Here is a 22,906-nt window from a genome sequence, read left to right on the forward strand (position 1 = left end):
AAATATGTATCATAACAACAATTGAATTTTGAGATTGTTCACCTCCATATAGGGAAATACGTAACTGCAACCCTTTCCTGTTACCTCCTTAGAGTGTAACATCAGTGTCTGACTAATTGATAAGTAGGCTTGACTAATGGCTAGTTTTAGATTCAAACCAAATCTTCTACCTGTCTCTTTTTTTTTTTTTTACACATTGCTATGATGAAGATCATCATAGACTATATACAAAAGAGAAACACAGAAGGATCACTGAAAAAAACCCACATCCAGACAGATTAAGACATGCAGTACCAACTGAAAGAACAACACAAAACAAAACAAAAACCATACTGCTTGTTAGGTGCCATTAAGGAGTCATATTTTTCTGGCCATATTTTGTTGATCACCTGCCCAGAAACATAATTGGAATCCTAAACTTTAAACTACCTCAATTTTCCTGACAAAATCTTTTTAACGAATACAGGCTTTACTATTGCCATTACAAGTCCCATTAGGTCAGGAGCTGTAATGTGTGCTGGCACTACAGTTCCTTGCTCTTTTGGCTTCTCCCATTCTCATCCAATTTGCTTTCTTTGACTGTGATGCTTCGGTCACCGAGGATTAACATCCCGCGTAGAGCTGGGAATAGGTTGTGGATCTTGGGTCAGAAAAAGCCCCACAAAGTGCCCTTGCCTGCAGGTGCCTTTGTAGGATGGCTGCCGCAATTCTACTGTGGTTTATAAGTGCTTGATATTGCATTGCACACATTTGGCAGAACTTGAAGCTAAAAGGGCAAAGTATACTCTAAATACTCCCAGAAACTTATAAAATGTTCCTCGGATGTTATAGTAAGGTCTGTGATTTCTATTAAAAGCAGTGTTTTAAAGGCAAACGCTTTGTAATTTCTCCTCTGAAAGGGCTCCCTCATTCAACAACAATGATTTGAGGGAAGGAATAAAACATTAGTGCTAATCTTTCATTAACTGCTGTTGCTGCTACTCTTAAAGCTCCAAGTCTGAGTTTCATTTGAACTTTATTTCTCCTGTGATATACAAGCCCTTTCCAGCCTTTCAGAGGGTCCATTTTCTTTTACAATGTCTCACAAATGGTTTCTTGAGATTTTGTTCAAGTATGATGGGCATTACCGGGCAGTCACTAAAGTTCAAGACCTAACTCCACCAACTCTGCTGGGAGCACATTTCAGCTTGGATGATTCAAACTCTTTCTCTTGCAGAAGACTCTACTAGTTTCAGTGGGAATCTTGCCTGGGAGAAGAGAAAGAAATGGGCTCAAAATATTTCTGTAAGAAGGATGCCTTGTGAAGGGAAATAAAAAGTTCACTAAACATTCTGGCTGAAAAAAAAAAAAAAGCCCTTCTGGCTCTGAAACAGTGATTTTATTTCAAACCAAAATTGATTTTATTCAGAACTGTACATCCATCCCTAATTATTCTTCACTGAGTCCTCTCAAGCAGAACAGTCTAGAGCTTTAAGTACCAAACAGGGGTGAACTCATTCTGGCACTGCTACAAGATACGAACCTCAGCGCCTCAATTTTTCTCCCCTATAAAATGGTGGCATTCTTGCTCTTCTTACAGACTGAACCACACAGTGTTTTCATGTCTCATGTTTTTCATGGTGGATTATTAGAAGTTAGTGGTATTAATTACACATTAACTATTAATCCAGTGGCTAACTATTAATTATCAAAGCGCTTGTTTTACTCTAGGTTGAAGTGGGTTGCTAGGTAGTTTATAATGACTAGAAGATACATTAACTCTATCCATTTTTGCAGATCTGTTTTACAATTCAGTGTCAGTGGAATGTAATTTTCAAACCTGTACTTAAGTATGTTCAGCAATAGGGCAGATACAAACACTGCAGCCAAATGCTAGAGTGAGATTCCTCAGCAGCACAGACGCATGGCTAAGAGCTTTTAGCTTTCTTTCATGCAGAATTACATAAAGCCTGAAATATTTGGCTGGTGTGATCTGCCTGGTTTGGTCTCTGCATCTTAATAGGAATGCAGTAAGTGCATTCAGGAGCACTGTGTAAGTTACCCAGAGCTAAACCTACACCTCACCAAACAACCAGTGTAAATAGGATAAATCTACTTGATCATGTAAAATCTATGGGATCATGTTTGTATTCACTCTTTTGACTGACAAGCCATCCTCTACAGATGCAGTGGATCCACCAATGCAACTTGATTTTGCAAAGGGCTAAACGAAGCCCTTTAGAGTGACACTGAGTGCAATTATATTCCCTGGAGAACATAACTAACTTCCTTCAGAGACAAGAAAAATAAGAGATATCGAAGACCAGTCAGCTTTCCCCTTCCTTAGCCCAGTCCTCCATAAAATAGAAAGACCTCTTTTCCAGCTTAAAACTGAAGGCGTCCCTGCAGAACTGCTCCTTACACAGGACAGAGGCACAACCTCAGCTACTCCTTTTCCACCATATTGAACGACTTGCCACAGCAACTGGCTCAAATAAACAAATACTTGTGGCCCTTGTGGCTATTTTTCCCCCAATGGTTCTGGCCTTTATGAAAAACCTATGCATTAGGTCCTCTATGCTTGTCCTTAACTCTTTGGTTCCCTGTGTTCAGCCTTGTTCAACGCTCTGGGATTTCCCCTGACTTGACACATCGAGGACAGATTTGGGTCTGGATCCTCGTGGGGCTCCCCCTCAGTTTCAGCTAAACCTCAGGTATGTATAAGCCAACTTTCAGTCTTAAAAGGACTTACTAGGTTAAATAATTTCATTGTTTATTAGAAATAACAGGGTACGAAATGAACTACTTATGATTCCATAAACATTAAAATTCATGTTTCTTTGTGAAGAGGTAAGGGCTCTCTATTTTCATCTGTTTTGGGGGAATTCATTTCTTTTTTCTTAAACACAGAGGAGAGTGACTAGCTTCAGTTGTCTGTGTGGGAAGTAATGAAGAAAAAAACAACGGGGAAATATAGGGGAAAGCTTTAGTCAGCTTGTCATAACATCGTTTTCAGCTTGCTGTGGACTGTCACTGCAATGATCCCCATGGCCACAGAGGGTTCTCCACTTGTCACCCTCACCTTCTTCACCTTTTACAAGAGCTGACTATGGAGGTGAACAGGAGCTACTATGACATATAGTCCTGTGTGGAAACTAAATGACTGTCCTGGTTGTTCCCAGTGAGGTGCTGGTAACAGGGGCTGCAGTGCGGTTTCTGTGAGGAGCTGCCAAGGCTGTCTTGTGCCAGACAGGGCCAGTTCCAACCAGTTCCAACCAGTTCCAGTCAGTTCCAGTCAGTTCCAGCCGGTTCCAGTCAACTCCAGTCAGTTCCAGCTGGTTCCAGCCGGATCCAGTCAGTTCCAGCCAGTTCCAGTCAGTTCCAGCTGGTTCCCCTCAGTTCCAGCCAGTTCCAGATGGTTCCAGTCAGTTCCAGCTGGTTCCAGCTGCGTACAGTCAGTTCCAGCCAGTTCAAGTCAGTTACAGCCAGCTCCCCTCAGTTCCAGTCAGTTCCAACCAGTTCCAGTCAGTTCCAACCAGTTTCAGTCAGTTCCAGCCGGTTCCCCTCAGTTCCAGCTGGTTTAAGCTAGTTCCAGTCAGTTCCAGCCGGTTCCAGCCGGTGCCAGTCAGTTCCAGCTGGTTCCAGCCGGATACAGTCTGTTCCAGCCACTTCCAGTCAGTTCCAGCTGGTTCCAGCCAGTTCCAGTCAGTTCCAGCCGGTTCCAGCCAGTTCCAGTCAGTTCCAGCTGGTTCCCCTCAGTTCCAGCTGGTTCCAGCCGGTTCCAGTCTGTTCCAGCCAGTTCCAGCCAGTTTCAGTTAGTTCCAGCTGGTTATAGCCAGATCCAGTCAGTTCCAGCTGGCTCCAGCCAGTTCCAGCCGGTTCCAGTCAGTTCCAGCCAGTTCCCCTCAGTTCCAGCCAGTTGCAGATGGTTCCAGTCAGTTTCAGTCAGTTCCAGTCGGTACCAGTTGGTTCCAGCCTGTTCCAGCCAGTTCCAGTCTGTTCCCCTCTGTTCCAGCCAGTTCCAGTTAGTTCCAGATGGTTCCAGCCAGTTCCACCCGGTTCCAGTCAGTTCCAGGCAATTCCAGTCAGTTCCAGCTGGTTCCCCTCAGTTCCAGCCAGTTCCACCCGGTCCCAGTCAGTTCCAGCCAGTTCCAATCAGTTCCAGCCAGTTCCAGTCAGTTCCAGCCGGTTTCAGTCAATTCCAGCTGGTTCCGGTCAGTTCCAGCCGGTTACAGCCAGATCCAGTCAGTTCCAGCTGGTTCCAGCCGGCTCCCCTCAGTTCCAGCCAGTTCCAGCCGGTTCCAGTCAGTTCCAGCCAATTCCAGTCAGTTCCAGCCGGTTCCAGTCAGTTCCAGATGGTTCCAGCCAGTTCCCCTCAGTTCCAGTCAGTTCCAGCCAGTTCCAGCCAGTTCCAGTCAGTTCCAGCCGGTTCCTCTCAGTTCCAGACAGTTCCAGACAGTTCCCCTCAGTTCCAGCCAGTTCCAGCCGGTTACAGCCAGTTCCAGTCAGTTCGAGATGATTCCAGCTGGTTCTAGGCAGTTCTAGCCTGTTCCAGCCAGTTCCATTCTGTTCCAGCCGGTTCCAGCCAGTTCCAGTCTGTTCCAGCCAATTTGAACACCCCCAGGGACAGTGATGCCACCACTTCCCTGGGCAACCCGTTCCAAAGCCTGACTGCTTTCTGAGAGGAAATGTCTCCTCATTTCCTACCTGAACCTCCCCTGGCGCAACTTGAGGCCATTCCCTCTAGTCCTGTCACTGGTTATCTGTGAGAAGAGGCCGACCCCCAGCTCCCCACACCTTCCTTTCAGGCAGTTGCAGAGAGCAATGAGGTCTCCCCTGAGCCTCCTCTTCTCCAGACTAAACAACCCCCGTTCCCTCAGCCGCTCCTCACAGGACTTGTGTTCCAGGCCCTTCACCAGCTTCGTAGCCCTTCTCTGGAGACGCTCCAGGGCCTCGGTGTCCTTCTTGTAGTGAGGGGCCCAAAGCTGAACACAGTACTCGAGGCGCGGCCTCACCAGAGCAGAGTACAGGGGGACAATCACCTCCCTGGTCCTGCTGGCTACACTATTCCTGATACAAACCACGATGCTGTTGGCCTTGTTGGCCACCTGGGCACACTCCATGGCAGAGAGGAGATTCCCCATCAGGCTGTGGAGCAGGTAGATATCCATACTGCAGCCTGTGGAGGTCCACACGCCAAAGTAGGTGGCTGTGCCCTGAAGGAAATTTGCAGTTAGCATCAGTTCCACTGCCATGCAGTAAATCAAATGGCAGCTAAGTGCAAAATGAACTTTAAATACTATGTACTGAGTAGAGCTGTGTGCTGTAATCGTCAAAATCTTGGCATCTGTCTCATGTCTTCTTACATCAGCAATCTCACTGGGTATGTTTGCATCCGCGTTAAGAGATTTAGAGAAAAAGATGGTCATGAACACATCAGTATTGTTTTATACAGAAGGTGCACAGATACTACAAAGACTGTTCACAGTTAAAAGTCTATAGGTTGTTAGACAAGGATAACCTAAGGAGATGTCTGGATAAAGGAATTCATCCCATGAAAGACCACCTGAAGGCGTAATGGATTTTCCACTGCAGTAAATTACTCAAGGTTTCCATTGGCTACTGCTTGCAAATTTTTGAGGTTGCTCAACATGCCTAAGAGCTTTACAAACAGCTGAAGGTATTTGTAAAAACCTTTGAGATACTTGGGTTTCTACTCTGCAGAAAATGCCAATTTTTACCCTTCACATTTTGAAAATGATCTACATTTTGAAAATTCACTACAGATGTGAAATTGAGGAAATCTGATGTAGAACCATGAAATATTTCCCTTGGATAGTATTGATACATTTTGCAAGAAGAATATTAGGAAAAATGAAGTATACGGCTATTAAATATGAGCTGAAGACAGGTAAAATCAGTAGCATGTACTAATAGAAAAGGCAAACCAAAACATGACGCAAAGATAAAATCAAAATGCAATGGTGTCCTTTGTTTGGATTGAACATTTCCTCAATATCAACATGTTCCGACAAAACATTTCAATTTTGCCAAAGTTGCATTTTCTGGCAGAACGGAGTCCGTAAAAAGCTTCTGACTAGCTCAAGCGCTTGTATTCCAAGTGATTCCTTTTGTGTTTTGCGGTTTTCATCCACTGTGGAGGGAGCGAACACTTCGTGAGCCCCATTCATTCATCTGGCCTGCCATAAAAAAGCACGTCTATTTTAAGTGCGTTGTAAAATGGCACATGTCACTTAGCCGGGCTGTCCAGTCACAGGACGGTGGGCCAGGAATCCCCTTCCACACCCACCCCACGCCCAGCCCGGCGGCAAGGGCAGCACCCTGGGGACACATCGGCCCTGCACACCCAGAGGGAGCACGTACCAAGTGCCTCCTTCTGGAGACTTCTGTAACTTCAACTCACCACAGCAACAGGGATGACTCATGAATAGAAAGTTATATTTCTGTTTCTCCCCCCTTTACTATATCTTTCTTTCCGAGATGAAAATCGCTATCTCAGAGCTGAGCAGTGCGAGACAACAAACCCATCACAAAAGGGATCGCCTGCCAGAGTCCAGAAAGGGTTAAGGCAGCAGTTGGAGAGGTTTGGGGTGACGTCGTGCTTCTGGACGCCTGAGAAGTCTCTTGAAGGTAGTTCCCCTCTGGTGAGGATGGGAGCGAGCCGAGGTCTGAAATCCGAGATCCCTCGCAGCCTGGAGCTGGTGAGGTCCCAGTAAAAGCTGTTTGCCTGCTTTCCCTTGCTGAGCAGTCACACCGCTGCACCGGCCTGGCCAGTATGGAGCGAGCCCTCTGGACACACATAGGACTGACCCTCCTCCAGCTCCTGCTCATCTCCTGCTTGCCGAGAGGTACCGTAAGTCAGCGTCTGCGTTCCCGGCACGGCCAGATCAGTCCCATTCCTTCAGTGTGGTCAGAGGGGTTTGAGCTCACGGGCTGTCATGGGCAGTGGAGAGATCTGCAGGGATGGTAATAATAGAAAGAAGGGGCTCTGCTTTATTTATTCCTTTCTCGCCAGCACAGAGCATGTGTGGGGGGAGGTCTGCCCAGGGATGATTTCCAGGCAAAGTTAATAGCCTTAAAGAGAAACAACTGGCTGGATTTGTTTGCCAATGGCCATCAAGAAAAGGGTATGCAATCACTTCACTTACTACTGCTTTATTTTCTCAACACTCAGTGCTAAGGAAATGATGATAAAAAGAGGCATTTAAGTCTCCGAATTGTAAAGCGTAATTTGTTTAGTTTGGCAAGACAGAAACTTTCCTCTCCAGCCCCAACACCAAGAATGAAGGCAAGGGAGGAAAAAAGTGAAGGAAAAAAAGAAAACAAAAGCCACACATTGTTTCCGATCTGGGCTTTAGTTCTGCCAATATTATTCTTTCGAAGGGGAAGCCTCGTTAAAGCAGAATGATCTTTTTTATAGCCAAGCCTCGCTCCAGATTCTGCTGAACCAGCATGTTCAGTTTCTTCTTGATAAGGTTAAGCAAAAGGCATTTACTGGTGAGTGCAGATTTGCTGTCGTTGTGGCCACGAACGTGGGCTGCTTACACCTGGAAGCAGCTGAAGCTGCAGATGGCTGTCAGCATCCCGCGGGCTGCCTCCTCAGGAGCCGCAGCCCTGAGCACTGGGAGGTGCAGTGCCCCCGAATCGCCCGACCTTCGAGCCGCTGGGTTGTGGCAACATTAACTGCCAGGTAAGCACCTCGGGGGGACGCATCAGACCAGGGCATGTGCCAGGTATGCAGGCAACCCGATCGTGACGGCTATAAATAATCAGTGTCAAGGACGGGGCTACAGAGCCCGCCTCTCTGGGGGCTGAGGCAGAGGGTCTGCCTCTGTGGTGTCCTTCCCTGCTGGTCCTGGGGGCCCAGGGTGCAGGCGACAGGGAGACTGACCTCCTGTCAAAGACTTCCCCGAGGGGCACCAGCACAAAGCACGGTCTCACTGTCCCACGTGCACCCACTTTTTGTCCCCGCGGCAGCCTGTCCCTCTGCCATGTGCCAGAGCACTCCTAGGCATGGGCAGTGGCTGCCCAGCGGCAGGGTGCTGTGGAGGGGCTTATTGCCCACCTGTTCTCCCCAGCACCAGCTCCTCATGCACCGGGGGCAGTGACTGAAGGGCCTGGGGGTCCCACATTGAGGACAGCCACCCCTCTGCCCTGTCATCCTCGCTGTGCCTTTGTGCCCTGTCTCCAGAGGAGTCACTGGCGTCGGTGCTCGCCCTGCACACAGCGGTGGGAGGGGTGCTTGGAGCCAGGGGAAGGATTCAAAAGTGCGGTGGCCTGAGCATGTCAGGGCAGGTTGGAAAATAGCATTTTGCCTCCTCCCCACAGATGTATCCAATTTTTATCCCTATTTATCACACCCAGTTGCACAGGGCCTGCCTCTGGAGTTGGGGGCAGGAGTCAGGGGAGGTCTGGGAGTTGATTTTTGGAATAAACTTGAAGTGCAAGTGACTCATATTTCCTTAAAAATATATGTGTTTGTGTGTGCTCCTGCCTATCTCAACCCTCCCCAATCTCTCCTCCCCTCCCCCTTCGTCCTCTGTCTAGAGAAGTGGAGCCCAGATGCACTCAGATGCATCCAGATGCATTCAATCTTAGCAAATGGGTTACTTCAGTTCACACGTTTAGGTTCCTAGCATGGACAAAGGGGGAGAGATTCGCTTTTTGTTTTGGAGGAAAGCTGGGGTTACTCATGCTCCACCCCGAGGCTACCTCAAGGGGCTCCCAGGAGTCCCGTTAAGCCCTCCGGTGCCCCGTGGTTTGGCTTGTTGCCCCCCCCACCGCAGGGGCATAAGGCCAGCAGCTCGGGGGCACCCTGCGGTCCTTGGCTAGGGCTGAACTACAGCCCCAGGGCAGCTGCGTACAGCTTGAGGTGGAGGCTCAGGGATTTTGCTGCTGTCTGCGTAGGCTGTTTCTATCCAGGCAACGTTAACTGCCAACCTGGTCCAGGTCTGACACCGCTACAGCAAGCAAACACTCAAGACAGGGCCGGCACCACTTCTCCATGGTTAACACAGGCATGTCCCTATGTTATGTTCTCATAGATTTAAATATTACAGCTGTTTCTTTTCTACAGATTCCCAAATATTCTCCCATATCACAGCAGTCTGGCTTTGTTCCCCAGCCCTGTTAACGAAGGCTGGGCTTTCCAACCTCATGCATGCTGCCACTATCTCAAAAGTGCCGCGTTCACACCCGCTCCTGTTCCTTGTCCTGCAGCACAGGAAAAACAAAATCTCTTCCCAATCACACTAGTGTAATTTTCCTGGCCAGAATAAGCTTCTCTATCCCAGAAACAAATCAAGGCCTGCTGGGTAATGTAGCAAACTCAGTTTCTGCCTTATCCTGGCTGTTTTACAGCCCTGTCACAGCCCTTCTTGGATGAACACGCGATGCCACGGTGCCAATAATGAGATCAAAAATGCCGTCTCATAATTACAGAGGAGAAAGTGAAGGAGGGGGAGGTTTAGGGCAGACTTCTGCAGGTTGCTTTAGATGCTAAAAACATCCCAGCTCGTGGCATAGATGATGGCCTGTAATTTAAATCCAGCCATGACAAAAAGATACAGAAAGAGGAAGCTGTGGTGTTTTGAGGGCAGGGGGAAGACGCGTGCTGAGGAGTGCGAGGTTTAAACTGGAACAGCATCTGAGATGCGGTGGAGGCGTGTACGCCTGCTGCAGCGCTCCGGGCCTGTGGGCCAACTGGCCTGTCCCCAGAGGGAAGGCAGGGATTATAAGGGCTTTGTACAAGAAAAAGGGGAAAGGAGCAGAGCTGCTACTTGGAGTGTATGGAGTAGAGCTCTGTTTTGTGTGTTACAGCTCACTATCTGGAAGAAAGGGCTGCTGAAATGTAGGAAGAAGCGAAGCGGGACGTTTCTAATAAGAAAGAGCACCCTGCCTGAGGCCTACCTGCCGGGCTTCTCCTCAGCAGGGGTGGGGCAGGCGAGGAGGGGCTGCAGGGCGGGCAGGTTTTCTGGAAGGAAAATGGGTAGAACATGAACAACTGGTGGGCATCGCAACTGAGGTGATGCTGGCTGAGGGGTCCTGGGACCATCGGGTTTTGTAGTGTAGATGGCTGAATGGACACTCCTATTTTCACTTAATGCTCTTTATTCATTAACCCACTGCTATAGCTTTTAGATGGGCAACTCCTATACACCACAAAGAGGAAGCACAGTTTTTACCTGGCTTTCCTTTCAGTTACACTGCACTGAGATACTTGATGTTTATTATAGACAAAGCAAAAGAAGGCAGTGTGGAGTGAGGTACAAGCTTTGGAAGTCATATGGGAACTCCTGTTAAGGACTTGATGGAGACCTCAAAAATGACTTTTTATTGAAGTAACAATTCTTCTCTCGTTGGAGCAGAGGTGTTGTGAGTTTATGATTTGTTTATCACAGCCCAGTCAAGAGTGGAAGCTTGCAAGTGTAAAAAAGGCACTACTGTAGGAGCATGCTGAAGCAAACCTATGTCCTATTAGGATCAACAGAAATATTTATTTCTGAATTTTATAGCTACATGTTTAGTAAGTGGACCAAGTCAGCTTAGTATAGTAGACCTCGCCATGTGTTCACATGCTAGCTTTTTTTTAATTTATTTTTATTTTTTTAGTGAGAAAATCTTTCATTTTTTCCCTTCACATTCATGGCTGTGTAAAAGCACACACTAATAGTTAGGAAAGGATGCAAACTGGCTCACTGGGAGAAGCAGTCCGATTATTCAACAATGGTCTGCAATCCATAAATGAAGCACACTGAGTAAAACTAAAACAGGGATGTATTTTAGCTCCTCTTTTAATTAGTCCAGCTGCTAAAAAGAATAATAGGCACATAATTTCCAAAGGGAAGCAAGCTTCTTTAGAGATAGCATTATTCCCTTTCGTCTTCTTAACCTATTAGGAAAACAGGCATCATTTGCATAACGGGTTATCTGAGGGATGAAAAGGTTAGGAATAAAAACCTGCACTTTCCATCGTAATTAAGGGTTTGGGGTTAAACTGTTCTCCAAGTGCACCGGTTAAAACTTCTTAAGGGAACAACTCTCTTCCCTTCTGAGGTCGGTTCCTCTTGGCCTTACTAAGTGGATCCAACATGTTTCTCATTTCCAGTTGAGAAATTCTAGATCTTCTGTGTGCTCAGAGCTCTTCATGTTGTTAATATCCATACACATAACACCTATGGGATAGGAACCAGCTTGCACTGTGGTGCAATGTGAGTAGACTTGAATAAGGAGCAGGATAAAACAACCATGAAAATGAGACAGACATGAAGAGAAAGAAAATGTGTTAGCTTTTACTAGATTTCACCTCTGTCAGATTTATTCTTTCTTTAAATGAGAAACCTTCATTTCAGAATTATTACATGGCTGAACATTTCCTAATAAGAGCCTTAAGAAATTGCTCCTTCAAACTCAGATGCTTGCTTCTTCTGCAGAGGCAGTAATTGTTATTGAGCATCATGATGAAAAAAAAAAAAAGGCAATCAAATAAAAGGGGACATACTCTCATTTGTGGAACATGAGCTGTTTGAATAAACACTTTGAAAGTCATCTTCTATGGACTCTAATTTTAGAGATGTATATGTTTGTATCTGCTCTTATTTACAATGCACTTTTAATTTGTATGGCACTTTTCAAAGCAATTTGAAATGATGTTTCTTTGAGTGTAACTATTGTTACACCAATGTGCTGACGGATAAACTGTGGCATGGGAGGAAAACTCATCTTTTCTATGTAACACAATGGATATGTAGGATAGGAAGTTCCATCAGTTCAGATCAAGGTATGGATGTCCTTATAAATCACTTTCTTCCATGTTCTGATAAATACATATATACAACAAGGTCCTGAGGTTCTCTCTCTTGTAGAACTGTGGTGAATATTTAGGCTTTTTTCCTTTTTATTTTTTTTCAGGGAGAAATGGAGACTGCAAACTGGCTTTCTGTTGGATCAGTACTCTGATCCCTCTACGTAGCAGCTAATGCCAGCACAAAGATAGGGAGTGGGAATGGGAAGTCAGGGACACAACTGAGGGAGATGTCCCATTGCAGCAGCAGCATGGATTTATATCAGCTTAAAATGACTACAGCCTAAACTAGCCATTCTTCCAAAGAAGTAGAAGACATATAAGTTAATTGCTGTAATTTTGCTTGCTTTAATTCACCTTAGATCCTAGCCATATAATTTTCCTAGCTCCAAGCCCTTTGGAACAGAAATCCTCTTTCTATTTAGTAAGGTATCTATGACAGGAAAATTCACCGTGACAAGAAAAGTGTGCTAAATTTGAAGTTTTAGAGCGATGAACTGTCTGACCCACCCTTGAGGCAGCAACGTGCTTGTGAATCTGCGAATCACCGAAGTTTTAAGCCTGACCTAGTAAGATAAACCAAATTTGAAGCTGGTTTACTTGAATATCCCAAGCTGCAAACTGCAGTTGGTTAGAAGTTCACTAATATGTAGATCACAACTTAATTGTTTCCACACCCTCAAACCTATTAATGTAGAATCCCTAAAGATGAAAGCGAGTAACTCACCACACTGTCCACCACCATCTTACATTTCATCTGCATCCCCATCCCACAAGAATCACTTTTCTTCTTTCCTTATTTTCTTATTATGACTGAAGAACCTTTTACTATTATTCTAATTTCCTTCGCAAGGTCAAATTCAGCTTGGCTTTTGGCAGTCCTCCCTTTATCCCTGAGCTCTAAGACATAGCTTTCTTTGATGATCAGACTTTTTCCATCCCTCATAGGTCTCCGCTTTTCCCTCAAATGAGAGATTTGGCTGGGCTCATTGCATATCCCATAGGACTCATCACTATCCTTTCCAGCAGGCCTTGAACTGAATAGAACTAGTGCTTTAAGATGGCCTTATCCTTACAGCTATTTTTTCTTACTTGGGTATCCTCTTTGAACTCACTGGCATAAGAATAAGTAACATATCTCCAGTCTTCAGGGTGAGTGCTAATGGCGCCTTCGCTTATCTTCTAAGGAGACTTCTGCCTTTTCCGAATGGCATGGTAAAAACTGCCCTTTTGGAAGGTTGCATTTCTATACAATTTCAAACAATATTTCTGTCAAACCTCCATCACCATCTTTCCCAAGTACTAATAAAATATTTTATTGTGGGGGTTTCATCACCTCACTTTCTGAGGTCCTGCAGTTTGGAAAAGGATAGTATTTGAGGTTTGGCCAGGACAGAGATGGCTGAGTCACACGTGTGCCCTGACCATGAGGGCAACAGGAATAACAGACCCATTTGTGTGAGGGAGATGACAACTTCACTGTCAACTGTTCAAGCTCCTCTTCTGCACACCAGGCTGCCTAGCCTAGGCACATCTTGGCTGAGGACATTGGCACCTCTTGAAAAGGTGAAGCAGAAATAAGAAGCAAATAAGAGAACTCTGGGCCAGAGCAAGTGAGGGAAGTGGATGCACCAGGCAAGTTAAATCACAGCTGAATTTTTTGCAACTTTGTGAATGGAGTGCGTGACAGTAGAAACTTGGTAGTCCAGCTGATTAAAATTGTATTTCCCCTTAAAGCTACTAGAGCACCAGGAGTAACCTTCTTCCACTCCTTCCCTGGCTCCTGTGGGTATACGGTACAGAGGCAGGCAGATAAGCACCACTTGTACAAAGGCAAACACAGAGCTGAATCAAAATCAAGAGCAAAGGCTGAACACTTTGCCTTTGCAGTCTTGAGAATCTGTGGAGAAAGCAAGGCCCTGTCTGCACAGGGATGTCAGTAAGCATTAGAGCATCCAGCAGATCAGCTGTGCACTTCATTCTGTGCTGGCTCCTCTGTGGCTGCTCTTCATCTGCTTTCAGCAGCTCAGCTCCCAGTGCAGGCTCAGCCACGACAAGAGCAGGAGTCAGCTCCCTCGAGACACTCCTGCGACACCTTCTCCTCGCTGTGGCTCATCATCTGCACGCAGGTTTTCATGGAGGAAGCTCAGGGCCTGCCTGTTAGTGGGGACGGCTCCCCAGGGAGAGGAGTCTTTGGCTCCTCCAAATACCCAGCTTAATATTTGAGAGCAGGGGAGGTGGCGGTGCGACTGTGATGAATTGCCTTTGCTGGAACAGCCCTCGGGCTGATGCTGACAACAGGAAGGCCATTTAGAGCCCACAGAAACGTGGGCGCTGCTGGGGAACATCCCCTCCCACTGCTGTCTTGCAGAATCAGTCACTGAAAGCTGCGGGATATGAAACGTGCCCCTGTGCTGTGAGGGCGAGGCAGTCTCACTAGGTGCAGATGTCAGCAAAAAGAATGAACATGTAGCCATCCAAACCTGGAAACATATGAGAATTACCAGCTAGGTCGCATGTTACTGCTGTGCTTGCCTTTGCACTTTTCCCCCAGGCTGGACTCGAAGCAACAGGAGAAACGTGGCACCGTGTCCTGCCAGGCTGCCGAGCCCAGCGGGCATTCCCCCAGCACCTTCCCCCAGCTGTTTGCCTGCCTTCCCCACACAACTACTTCTTGCTCAGTTTCCGTGGTCTTGAGCTGCTTCCACACGTGCTGTCTATTCCTGGATTTAATGGGCTTTTCTTCCATCATTAAAATCCCATAAATTAATGCGCTGTTTATTTGCTTGTTCTGAGACTTGTTTGTTGATTTCAGCTAAATATTTTGCAGGGCTTGTCAAGCAGCTTCTTCCTGCTTCTTCCAAAATCAGGTCAAACCACTTTCTGGACTATGTTTGACACTGGGAGACACAGCCACTGCCTCCACACCAGCCTGCCTGCTCTGGAGGATTATCAGTTAGGCCCACAATGTACCCTGTGATTGTCGCAGCCGCAGCTGGCCAAGGCCTGGTTTCCAGCATTTCACTCAGTAAAATCTCCCCCTGATCCTCCCTGCCTCAGTCTCTTCTCTTTTGGGGTAATAATGGCCAAGTGTGGCTGCAGGGAGCTACCAGTGGGGACATGGTTACCGTTCCCCAAGTGCACAAGGGGGATAATTCTTCCTCCCTGGGGCCAGGCTGAGCTCAGCAACCCAAACAAATGTTTGCTGCATGTGGGCTGCTCTGTGCATCTCCCTCTTGCATTTCTGAGGGAAAGTGTTCCTTTGCCTTCTGCTCAGCAGTCAGGAGATATATGCGCAACACAAAAGGGATGCTACCATTATTAAAAGGGTACATCGAGTCTTTGCACAAGTTTCCTTAAAAATAACTAATACAAAACTTCACAATAACAGACTTCATGATTTCTTTGAAGAAAATCCTAGACATGATCACTTAAAAAATAATAATAAAAAATTCTCAGACCCACAAATTTCCCTGTCAAGGAAAATATGCTGCCCAAACTGCAGTACCTGCGAACCTGGAAGGGAATTCAATGGACAGTAAATCAAAAGACAGTCTATTTCTATTGTCTCACTTGAAACAAGGGCAAGAAGTAAGCAAACAGCATTTCTAGGTGACAGTGAATTTATTTTTACAGTTCTTTAAGGGCCAAGATCTGCTTCTCCCATCTTAACACTAAGCATTACCTTAAGCTCAATTTATGCTACCAATAGGCCCACTGAATCCAACAAGAGTGACATTGGCTTTTTGGCCCTGTTGCATACACAAGCTCTACACAGAAAATTAAATATGTTTATGCACACACACACACTCTACACATACAAATACGTGTGTAATATTGTTATAAAATCATAGAATAATTTAGGCTGAAAGGGGGCTCTGGCGGCCGCCTGATCCAGGCCCTCTCTCAGGGAAGTGCTAACTCAGAAGCCACTTTGTGCTGCCTGCAGCCTTACCTAGCCAGGCTTGGCATTTCTGCACGGACGGAGACACGCCTTGGTCAGCCTTCACAGTTCTCTCTGCCTGTGAACATTTGGATCGTTTTACAGATAGCAACAGATAGCTACAACCCAAATGGATAGAGCCATTTCATTAATGAGCATTGGCAATCTTGAGAGAATTTAGATTTCTAGCTTGAGCTGGAAGACCAAAGGATTTGAAGGAAGCTTTGCAAAAGCTCCTGAGTGTTGGGTAGTTATTTATTGCTCAGGCTTTGGGGATTCTTCCTTCAACAGGGAGCAAGACACCCGCCCCTATACACCACAGAAACAGTTATTTCCAGTCATGTATGATGAGATGGATCAAGCTGAGTGTCAGTTCTAATAAGATAATTAGACACGTGTAATCAATTTGCTCTGGAGTCTGAATCAGATACAGATCATAGATAAATGGCTTCATTAGAAGAGAATAATAGCTATAGGTTAAGAAGTCCCAACTTGGCCAAGTTGATTGACTGCTGTTCTGGGAATTAGGAGGCACGGGTTTAATTCCTGGCTCTGCTATTGTTTTTCTCTGGGACCTTGAGCAAAGTCACTTCACCTCTCTTGTGCTTCAGTTTCCCATCTGGAAAAAGCACTTTGTAAAGCATGTCAAGAGCTACAGGCACAAGGCTATATAACTGCTAAACACTAAGGTCATCTTGATGCAAGAATTTATTATTGGAATAAAAAAATACAAAATTTTATTGAAAGACAGATGTGGCTCTTTTCTTCTTTTTGGAATGGTTGTGGTTGGGAGGGAGTAGAAGGGTTTTAGTGCAAACAGCAGCCTGGTTTCCAAACTCCAAACTGCAGTAGACTGGGAAAGGTTCAGCTGTGAGGAGCACAAAAGGCTAAATTTCATTTCCCAGCCAAAGGGAAAAAAATGAAGAAACAGTTGGTGGTCCCTTTTTGATGGAGCAAATAAATATCATTAGGGAAAAAGATAAGCTTCCAGGAACCGGGCTTCACGAGCCCGTGGAGAATCAAGTGAGACGGAGCAGCAAGGTTCAGTGGCAGGGAGCTCTGTCTGGCAGACGCGGTAATTCGGTTATGAGGCACAACGACAGCAAAAGCAGCGGTGTGAGAAGGGAGCCAGGTACGGGCACAGGCGGGAGCGCTGCACCTTAGAGATGTACGGCTGGTTGCGATGGCAATGCAGCTCTGTCACTCAGAGTTTAAAACAAAAGAAAAAAGGATGTTACCTAACCACAATAACAAAAGAAAAAAGGGGAGGGGAGAGGGAAGAAGAAAGAGAGAGTCTCATTATGTTTCCTTCATGTCTCATCTTTCCAGGCTGCTCTCACACTTCTTACCATCAACCTCCATGAAAGCAGCCATCAGGTCTGTCAGCTGGCTGAGACATGCTGACAGCAGCGTGCACTCATTAGATTTCAATTTGTAGACTTTAGACAGCACGCTGGCGATGGAAGGTGGGGTCTGCACTTACTGCAGCAGTCTGGAGTCACAACCTGAGGTATCACAGTGCCCTTTCCTAAGAGGCCATTTCTAGCATAGCTTAAATACCAATGTATAAGGTTATGCTAGATAATAAAAAGACATTAATAATGTTATCATATTAGAAATGCCAGACAAAACAAACATTTAAAAATAATGAAAAATCTTGTTTCCTTTGGCAACAAAACTGAGTATAACACTATGTATTTCTGAGTGAAAATAGGGAGTGAAATTGGCTAAAATCCAGCTGTGAAATTGGCCTTTCCTGTCGGACACCCTCATCTTTGACAGCAGCAAATTCACAAGCTGAACAAAACATGCTAGCATAGTTTAAATAATGTACACTGTATACGAGGCTGTAAGTCAGACTGAGATCTGAAGAAGAGTTTCTCACATGACCTCATCCCCTGTATTTTTTTTTATAATTATTTTTCTCAGTGCTGATGTGGAAGGCCTTGCAGAGAAAAGAATTAAGTGAACATATTCTTACCTCCGCTGTGTTTGTCTCCTCTGGCTGTCCCTGCAAAACTGCCCGTGTGTCCCTTAGACACCCAAGCTGGTATTTGGGATGTGGGTTACCACGTAGTTTGCAATTTTCTACACTGAAGACCCGGGGCAACCTCATGCCACGCATGATCTGACAAATCGCTGAATAATAGATTCTGTCAATCCTTTGCAGAGAGTGGATTATTTCTGTTGTCCCCCCCTTCCGTCCCTGCTTGCAGAGTACACGGTGATCAATGAGAACTGCCCTGGGGCGGAGTGGAACATCATGTGCCGGGAGTGCTGTGAGTATGACCAAATCGAGTGCGTCTGTCCAGGACGGAAAGAAAAAGTGGGCTACACCATTCCCTGCTGCAGGAATGAGGAGAACGAGTGTGACTCCTGCTTAATCCACCCAGGTACGTGTACCACCACGCTGCAATCACACCATACCTGTGGCCAGCATGTATGGGCAGCTGTTGAGCAGGAGAGCAGCAAGGGCATGCACATCCCTCAGGGCCTGGGATGGTGCTGGGCCTCCTAAGGAACCCCCCCCTGTCACTCTGGTGGCAGCAGCAGTGCACATGGCAATGTAGCACTGCCGCCCAAAAAAACCTCTTCTATCAGAAAAGCTGTCCTCAGGGCTTCTCAGGCAGGTTTGTCAGCTGCCAAAGGGTGATGATGCAGCTGGCTGCCCACCAGGAGTGTTTCATAGGTGCTCAGGGATGATTTGCATCCCCAAGGCGAGAAGGGAGAGATGATGGGTAAGTCTGACTAGCAAGGAGGAGAGGGCAGGGTGACAGGTGAGAGCAGGAGGAGACAGGACCAGGTCAGAAAACGTCAGAATCACTTGGGCTGAGCCCAACCTGCACCAGCATAACATGCTTAGACTCCTGAGAGAGGCATTTACAGCTGAAGCAATGAGATTTAGAGGTTTGGCCAGTGAAACAGAGCGTTTGGCTCCAGATCTCAGAGTCTGAGCTGCCTAGGGCCTGGAGTTGGAGGCTGGGTATGGTTCACAGCGGGGAAGCTGTCAGCGCCACAGCAGTCAATAACGTTGTTGGCATTTATTGTGAAAAACAGAGAGTGGCTGCTCCTCTTTCCTCAGGACAATCCACCTTGGCTTTCTTCTAACACGGTGGCTCTCCTTTCAGGCTGCACCATTTTTGAGAACTGCAAGTCCTGCCGTAACGGCTCCTGGGGAGGGACACTCGACGACTTTTACATCAAGGGGATCTACTGCGCGGAGTGCAGAGCTGGCTGGTACGGAGGGGACTGCATGAGTAAGTGTCCTACACGGGCAGAGAGGCACGTCAGGGACAGGGAGTGATGGGAGGGAGCCAGAGCCATGCTGTGCCTTTCCAGCTGTTCCTGTACCATGACCCTCGCAAAGGGCACAGGCAGGAGAGGACAAACACAACCAGGCACTGAGCAGATGTATAGTGGGGAAAAGTTCTCTCCCAAGGCTCATCTGCTAGGGATTGGCGCGGGCCCCAAGTCATGGGAGTTTACAACCCTACTAAACCCTTTTGTTTTGTTTTGTTTTATTTTAAAACTTCAACTACTGTGACTCTGGAAATCTTGTGTTCTCTGCATTTCTCGGACATATGTCAGCAAAACTAATTCTCCAGAGGATTTCAGCAAAGCATAAACATTTACGAGGGCAGCAGCGATGTTACAGAACTTCTCCTCTGTCCTCTTTCAACCCCCGGGCTACAGAACCAGCCCCAAGGAAGTCCCAGCGCTCCCTCCCTCCTTCTCACAGCTCCAACACACTCAGAGGAAGCGCTGGATAACACAGGGTCTTTCAGGCCCTGCTAGCGCTATCTGAAGGTTTTGATTCAAAAGCCCTGCCTTCTTGGATTTTGCTAAGTTGTTGGTCCCAGTGCTATCTTTTAATAATGAATTCCATAAGCTAATTGGAGACCGTTTAAGGCATCTATTTCCTTTACCAATTTCCCACGGGTGAAACTACAGCCCTTCACCAACCCTCCCTCAGCTTTTATTGACTGCCTCTTTGTTCGTGTTTCACTGAAAGGGATGAAAGCAGTGTCTGCTTTTCCTACTCTGTTCTGTCCATTATTCTACACACCTTAGGCTTATCTCCTCTTAGTCACAGATGTTAGAGCAACAAGTTAATCCGTCTTCCTATCAAACACAGCCCATGACAATTAAGGAGGTGAAAGCAAACAAAATAAAGTAACTGCTTTAAAAGCAGAATGTAGGGAACCCATTGTTTCTGCAGCAGGGTTAACTCAGCCTTGGTTCTTCAGAAGTTGATAAATTGAGTCCCCTGCAATTTACAGTCTGATTTCTGATAGCACGTTTAAAGCCCTTTTGCTCTGGGTCGATTCTAAAGCTCCCTTGGCACTTAAAAGCAGAGCCAAGAAACGATCATTAGCTCATCTAATCCTTCCCCCTCTGCCTGAGTAGATCGGTTGCCTATGGTGTATTTCAGCCTGCTTGTGTTCTAAAGCAAACACCACCTCACGCTGCAGTCCGTTAGGAGGCTTTAGCAATACCGAAATTTCACAGAGCTTTGTCTGTTAGTGGTTTTCCTACTACTTGGCCTTTTGAGGGCTGCAGTGTGGTGCCGGGAAGGTGCTCTTCTCTGGATGGTTCTGCGTGCTTCAGAGAGGCGGGGTGGGGAGCTATGGCTATTGCCCCCCGGCCGCCCGGCAGCGCGGTGCTCTGCCTCCCTCTCGCGGGCCGCGGGCGGCGCTGCCGCGCACAGCGGCGACCCCCGGGCTCCTTCTCCCGGCTCCGGCCGCTCCGGGCTCGGCCGAAGCGGGAGGGCTCCGCCTGGCGCCGGCTCTGCCCGCCCCGGGCCCGGCCCGGCCGGCGGGGCACGGCGAAGCCCGATCCCCGCTCCGCCCGCCCGCCCGCGGCGCCATTTCCCCTCAGGCGGCCGCGCTGCGGTAGCGAGGTGCGGCCGCGGGGTGGCGCCGGGGAGCCCCGGAGGAGCCCGGCCCGGCCCCCCCTTGCCGGGGGATGGAGTTAGCTGGGGGCGAGGGCATCGCCTAGTGGGGTGGGTGGCTGGTCTGGTCTGTCGTCCCCTACAAGGCACATCAGAATCTAAAAACGACCCCTCCTGCTGGACCCTTTTCCCTGCACCCAGTCCTCAAGCCTTTCTCAAGCTCTGATGTTCACATCGCTTGAAAAGATACTCCGGCAGAGCAGAGGAGAAAGTGCTGATACCCACCAGCTCCCTCCCTGTCCGAATGTGGTCCCGGTGATGGCAGTACCTGTACATTTACAGACTGAAAATTACAGTGTCTCATGGAGTAACCAGTCTGCAACGAGCAACAGGTACCAACAGGGTGAGACAAGTGACAGCTGCCTTCTCTGTCTCTGAACACCGGTAGCATTTCTGCTGTCGTTCTCCTCTGCTCATCCACTGGAGCTTTGAAGGAGCTCCGCACTGGTGCTGTAGCACTCGAACAGCAGATAGCAAGTTCTCAGTGGAGGTCTCCTCAGGACCTCTACCTTCACAGAGCCGCGGGTCTCTGTGGGCAGGAACTCGGAGGTCTCTTGAATTGTTTTGTTTTCTGTCGGTAACGAGCCTTAGAGGAAATCTCACTGTGGCCCTGAAAGCTGCCTTTTTTCAGGAAAAGGAACGGAACAAGGAAGTTGACAGCCTGCCAAAGTGGATTTTTTTTGTTGTTGTTGTTGTAAATGAGGCAGAATTTGCCAGCATTTGTGTTTAGGATGTAAATTATTCTTGAGAGCTTTCCAGGTCTCCTGCAGATTTCAGGAAGGGAAAGGATTCCTTTTGATCAACAGATATCTGAACTGTTGGTCTGGGGAGGCAGCCTAACCTCTGCTAGAAGTGCTGGAGATAGAGGAGCACAGATCTGATCGCAAAGGTGCTTTGTGCAGAGTAAGGTGGTAGCAAACCTGAGAATGTTCTTTTGGAAGCAGTCACTGAATGGCTCCTCTTTAGCCTCTGGACCACCTGCTTCGCTGGCCAAACCAACTTCCTTGGCATCTGTGTTCAGAGGGTTCAGGCTGTACCACTGCAAACAGAAAAGTTCATTTAGTATGCCTTGCACACAAGTATCTCTTTGCACCAGTTCTTTGGCTTTCCTTTGTTAAAGGCACAGGAAACTCAAAAGCCCTTCGGGACGAAAGGGAAATTTTCTTTGAGGTGATCCAAGCCCCCTGTCAAACCATCTGAAGATTTCTAGCAGCTTTGTCTCAGGTTGTTTTTGAGGCAGGAGCCAGCGGCAGCACAAGGTCCCGTTCCATGCTGTGGGAAGGAGCATTATCATGTGCACCACAGCAGATCCTGCCGTACTTGCTGAATCGTAATGTGGCTGCTGGGCACAGTCATTAATCCTTGCTTTTTACACAAGGAACTAAGCAAGCCACAGAGAAGGATGAAACACTTGTGAGGAACTCCTCTGAGCAGGATTTCTCTTTCCTTGGGTCCTGCTTAATTAAGGGTAACTGAGGGTAAATGAACAAAGGGTATTTCATTCAAGCAACTCTTTCTTAAGAAGAAAGAGGAGTAATTGACCCTCAGTTTTCACGTCTCCCCATGGACAAGATGCAGCAGGACAGATTTCCAGACACTAAGATCAATGGGAACTGCAGTGCTTTCTACTTCACCAAATCAGGTCACTGTCTCCCTCTTTTCCCAAAGGAAAGAAGGGCCCTGGGGCAAGTGTTAAAACCCACCATTCCCGTAGGGAACATTCATCCTGCATTACTTGTTAAAAATGTAGGATTCAGCTTCAGAATTTATTGCAGGGAACAGGTCTTTATGTTGGACTAAGGAGATAAAAGGAAGTGAGAGACATGCTGTGGAGGCCTGTTGGGTCATTTTTGACCCTTTGGCTTCTCCTAGTTACCTGTGGTGTGGAGCCTATCAGGATCCCCTGGTTCAGCTGTGCTATTAGACTTGATTGCAATTTCTGGCTTACAGTTACAGCCTCATCCCCCAGCAAAACAACAGAAGGCTTACTAGAGAATGTAGCCATGTGCAAGACTCCATTCGAAAAGATGTAGTCAGGAAAGTAGAAACTGAGAAATGAGCTATGCTTGATATGTAATGATTTAACTGTTCATTTTGCTAGCATTTTCATTTACAGATCACAGAAGGCTCTACAAAAAATGCTAAACAACTTTCCTTCCACAGAGGAAGATACTTCTAGCCATATTTTATAGCTGGGGGAAAGGCAGAG

At 47.1% G+C, this 22,906-nt stretch overlaps 1 protein-coding gene across 3 annotated transcripts in view; it reads left to right on the forward strand.

Moving 5' to 3' along the window:
- The first annotated feature begins 6,265 nt into the window (after nt 1-6,265).
- PAMR1 (peptidase domain containing associated with muscle regeneration 1) overlaps nt 6,266-22,906 on the forward strand; it is a 54,672-nt gene continuing 38,031 nt past the window's right edge. The window contains exons 1-3 of one of the 3 annotated variants that reach the window (XM_080594490.1): nt 6,266-6,848; nt 17,963-18,139; nt 18,875-19,003. In XM_080594490.1, coding sequence (XP_080450616.1) covers nt 6,776-6,848; nt 17,963-18,139; nt 18,875-19,003 — 379 coding nt within the window. In that variant the 5' untranslated portion in view covers nt 6,266-6,775. Of the gene's footprint in view, nt 6,849-6,890; nt 7,691-17,962; nt 18,140-18,874; nt 19,004-22,906 lie in introns of those variants that run through there. The other 2 variants (XM_080594492.1, XM_080594491.1) reach the window with 2 other exon arrangements.

Source organism: Anser brachyrhynchus (assembly GCF_964034855.1).
Source record: "Anser brachyrhynchus genome assembly, chromosome: 5".
In the NCBI taxonomy this organism is placed as follows: domain Eukaryota; kingdom Metazoa; phylum Chordata; class Aves; order Anseriformes; family Anatidae; genus Anser; species Anser brachyrhynchus.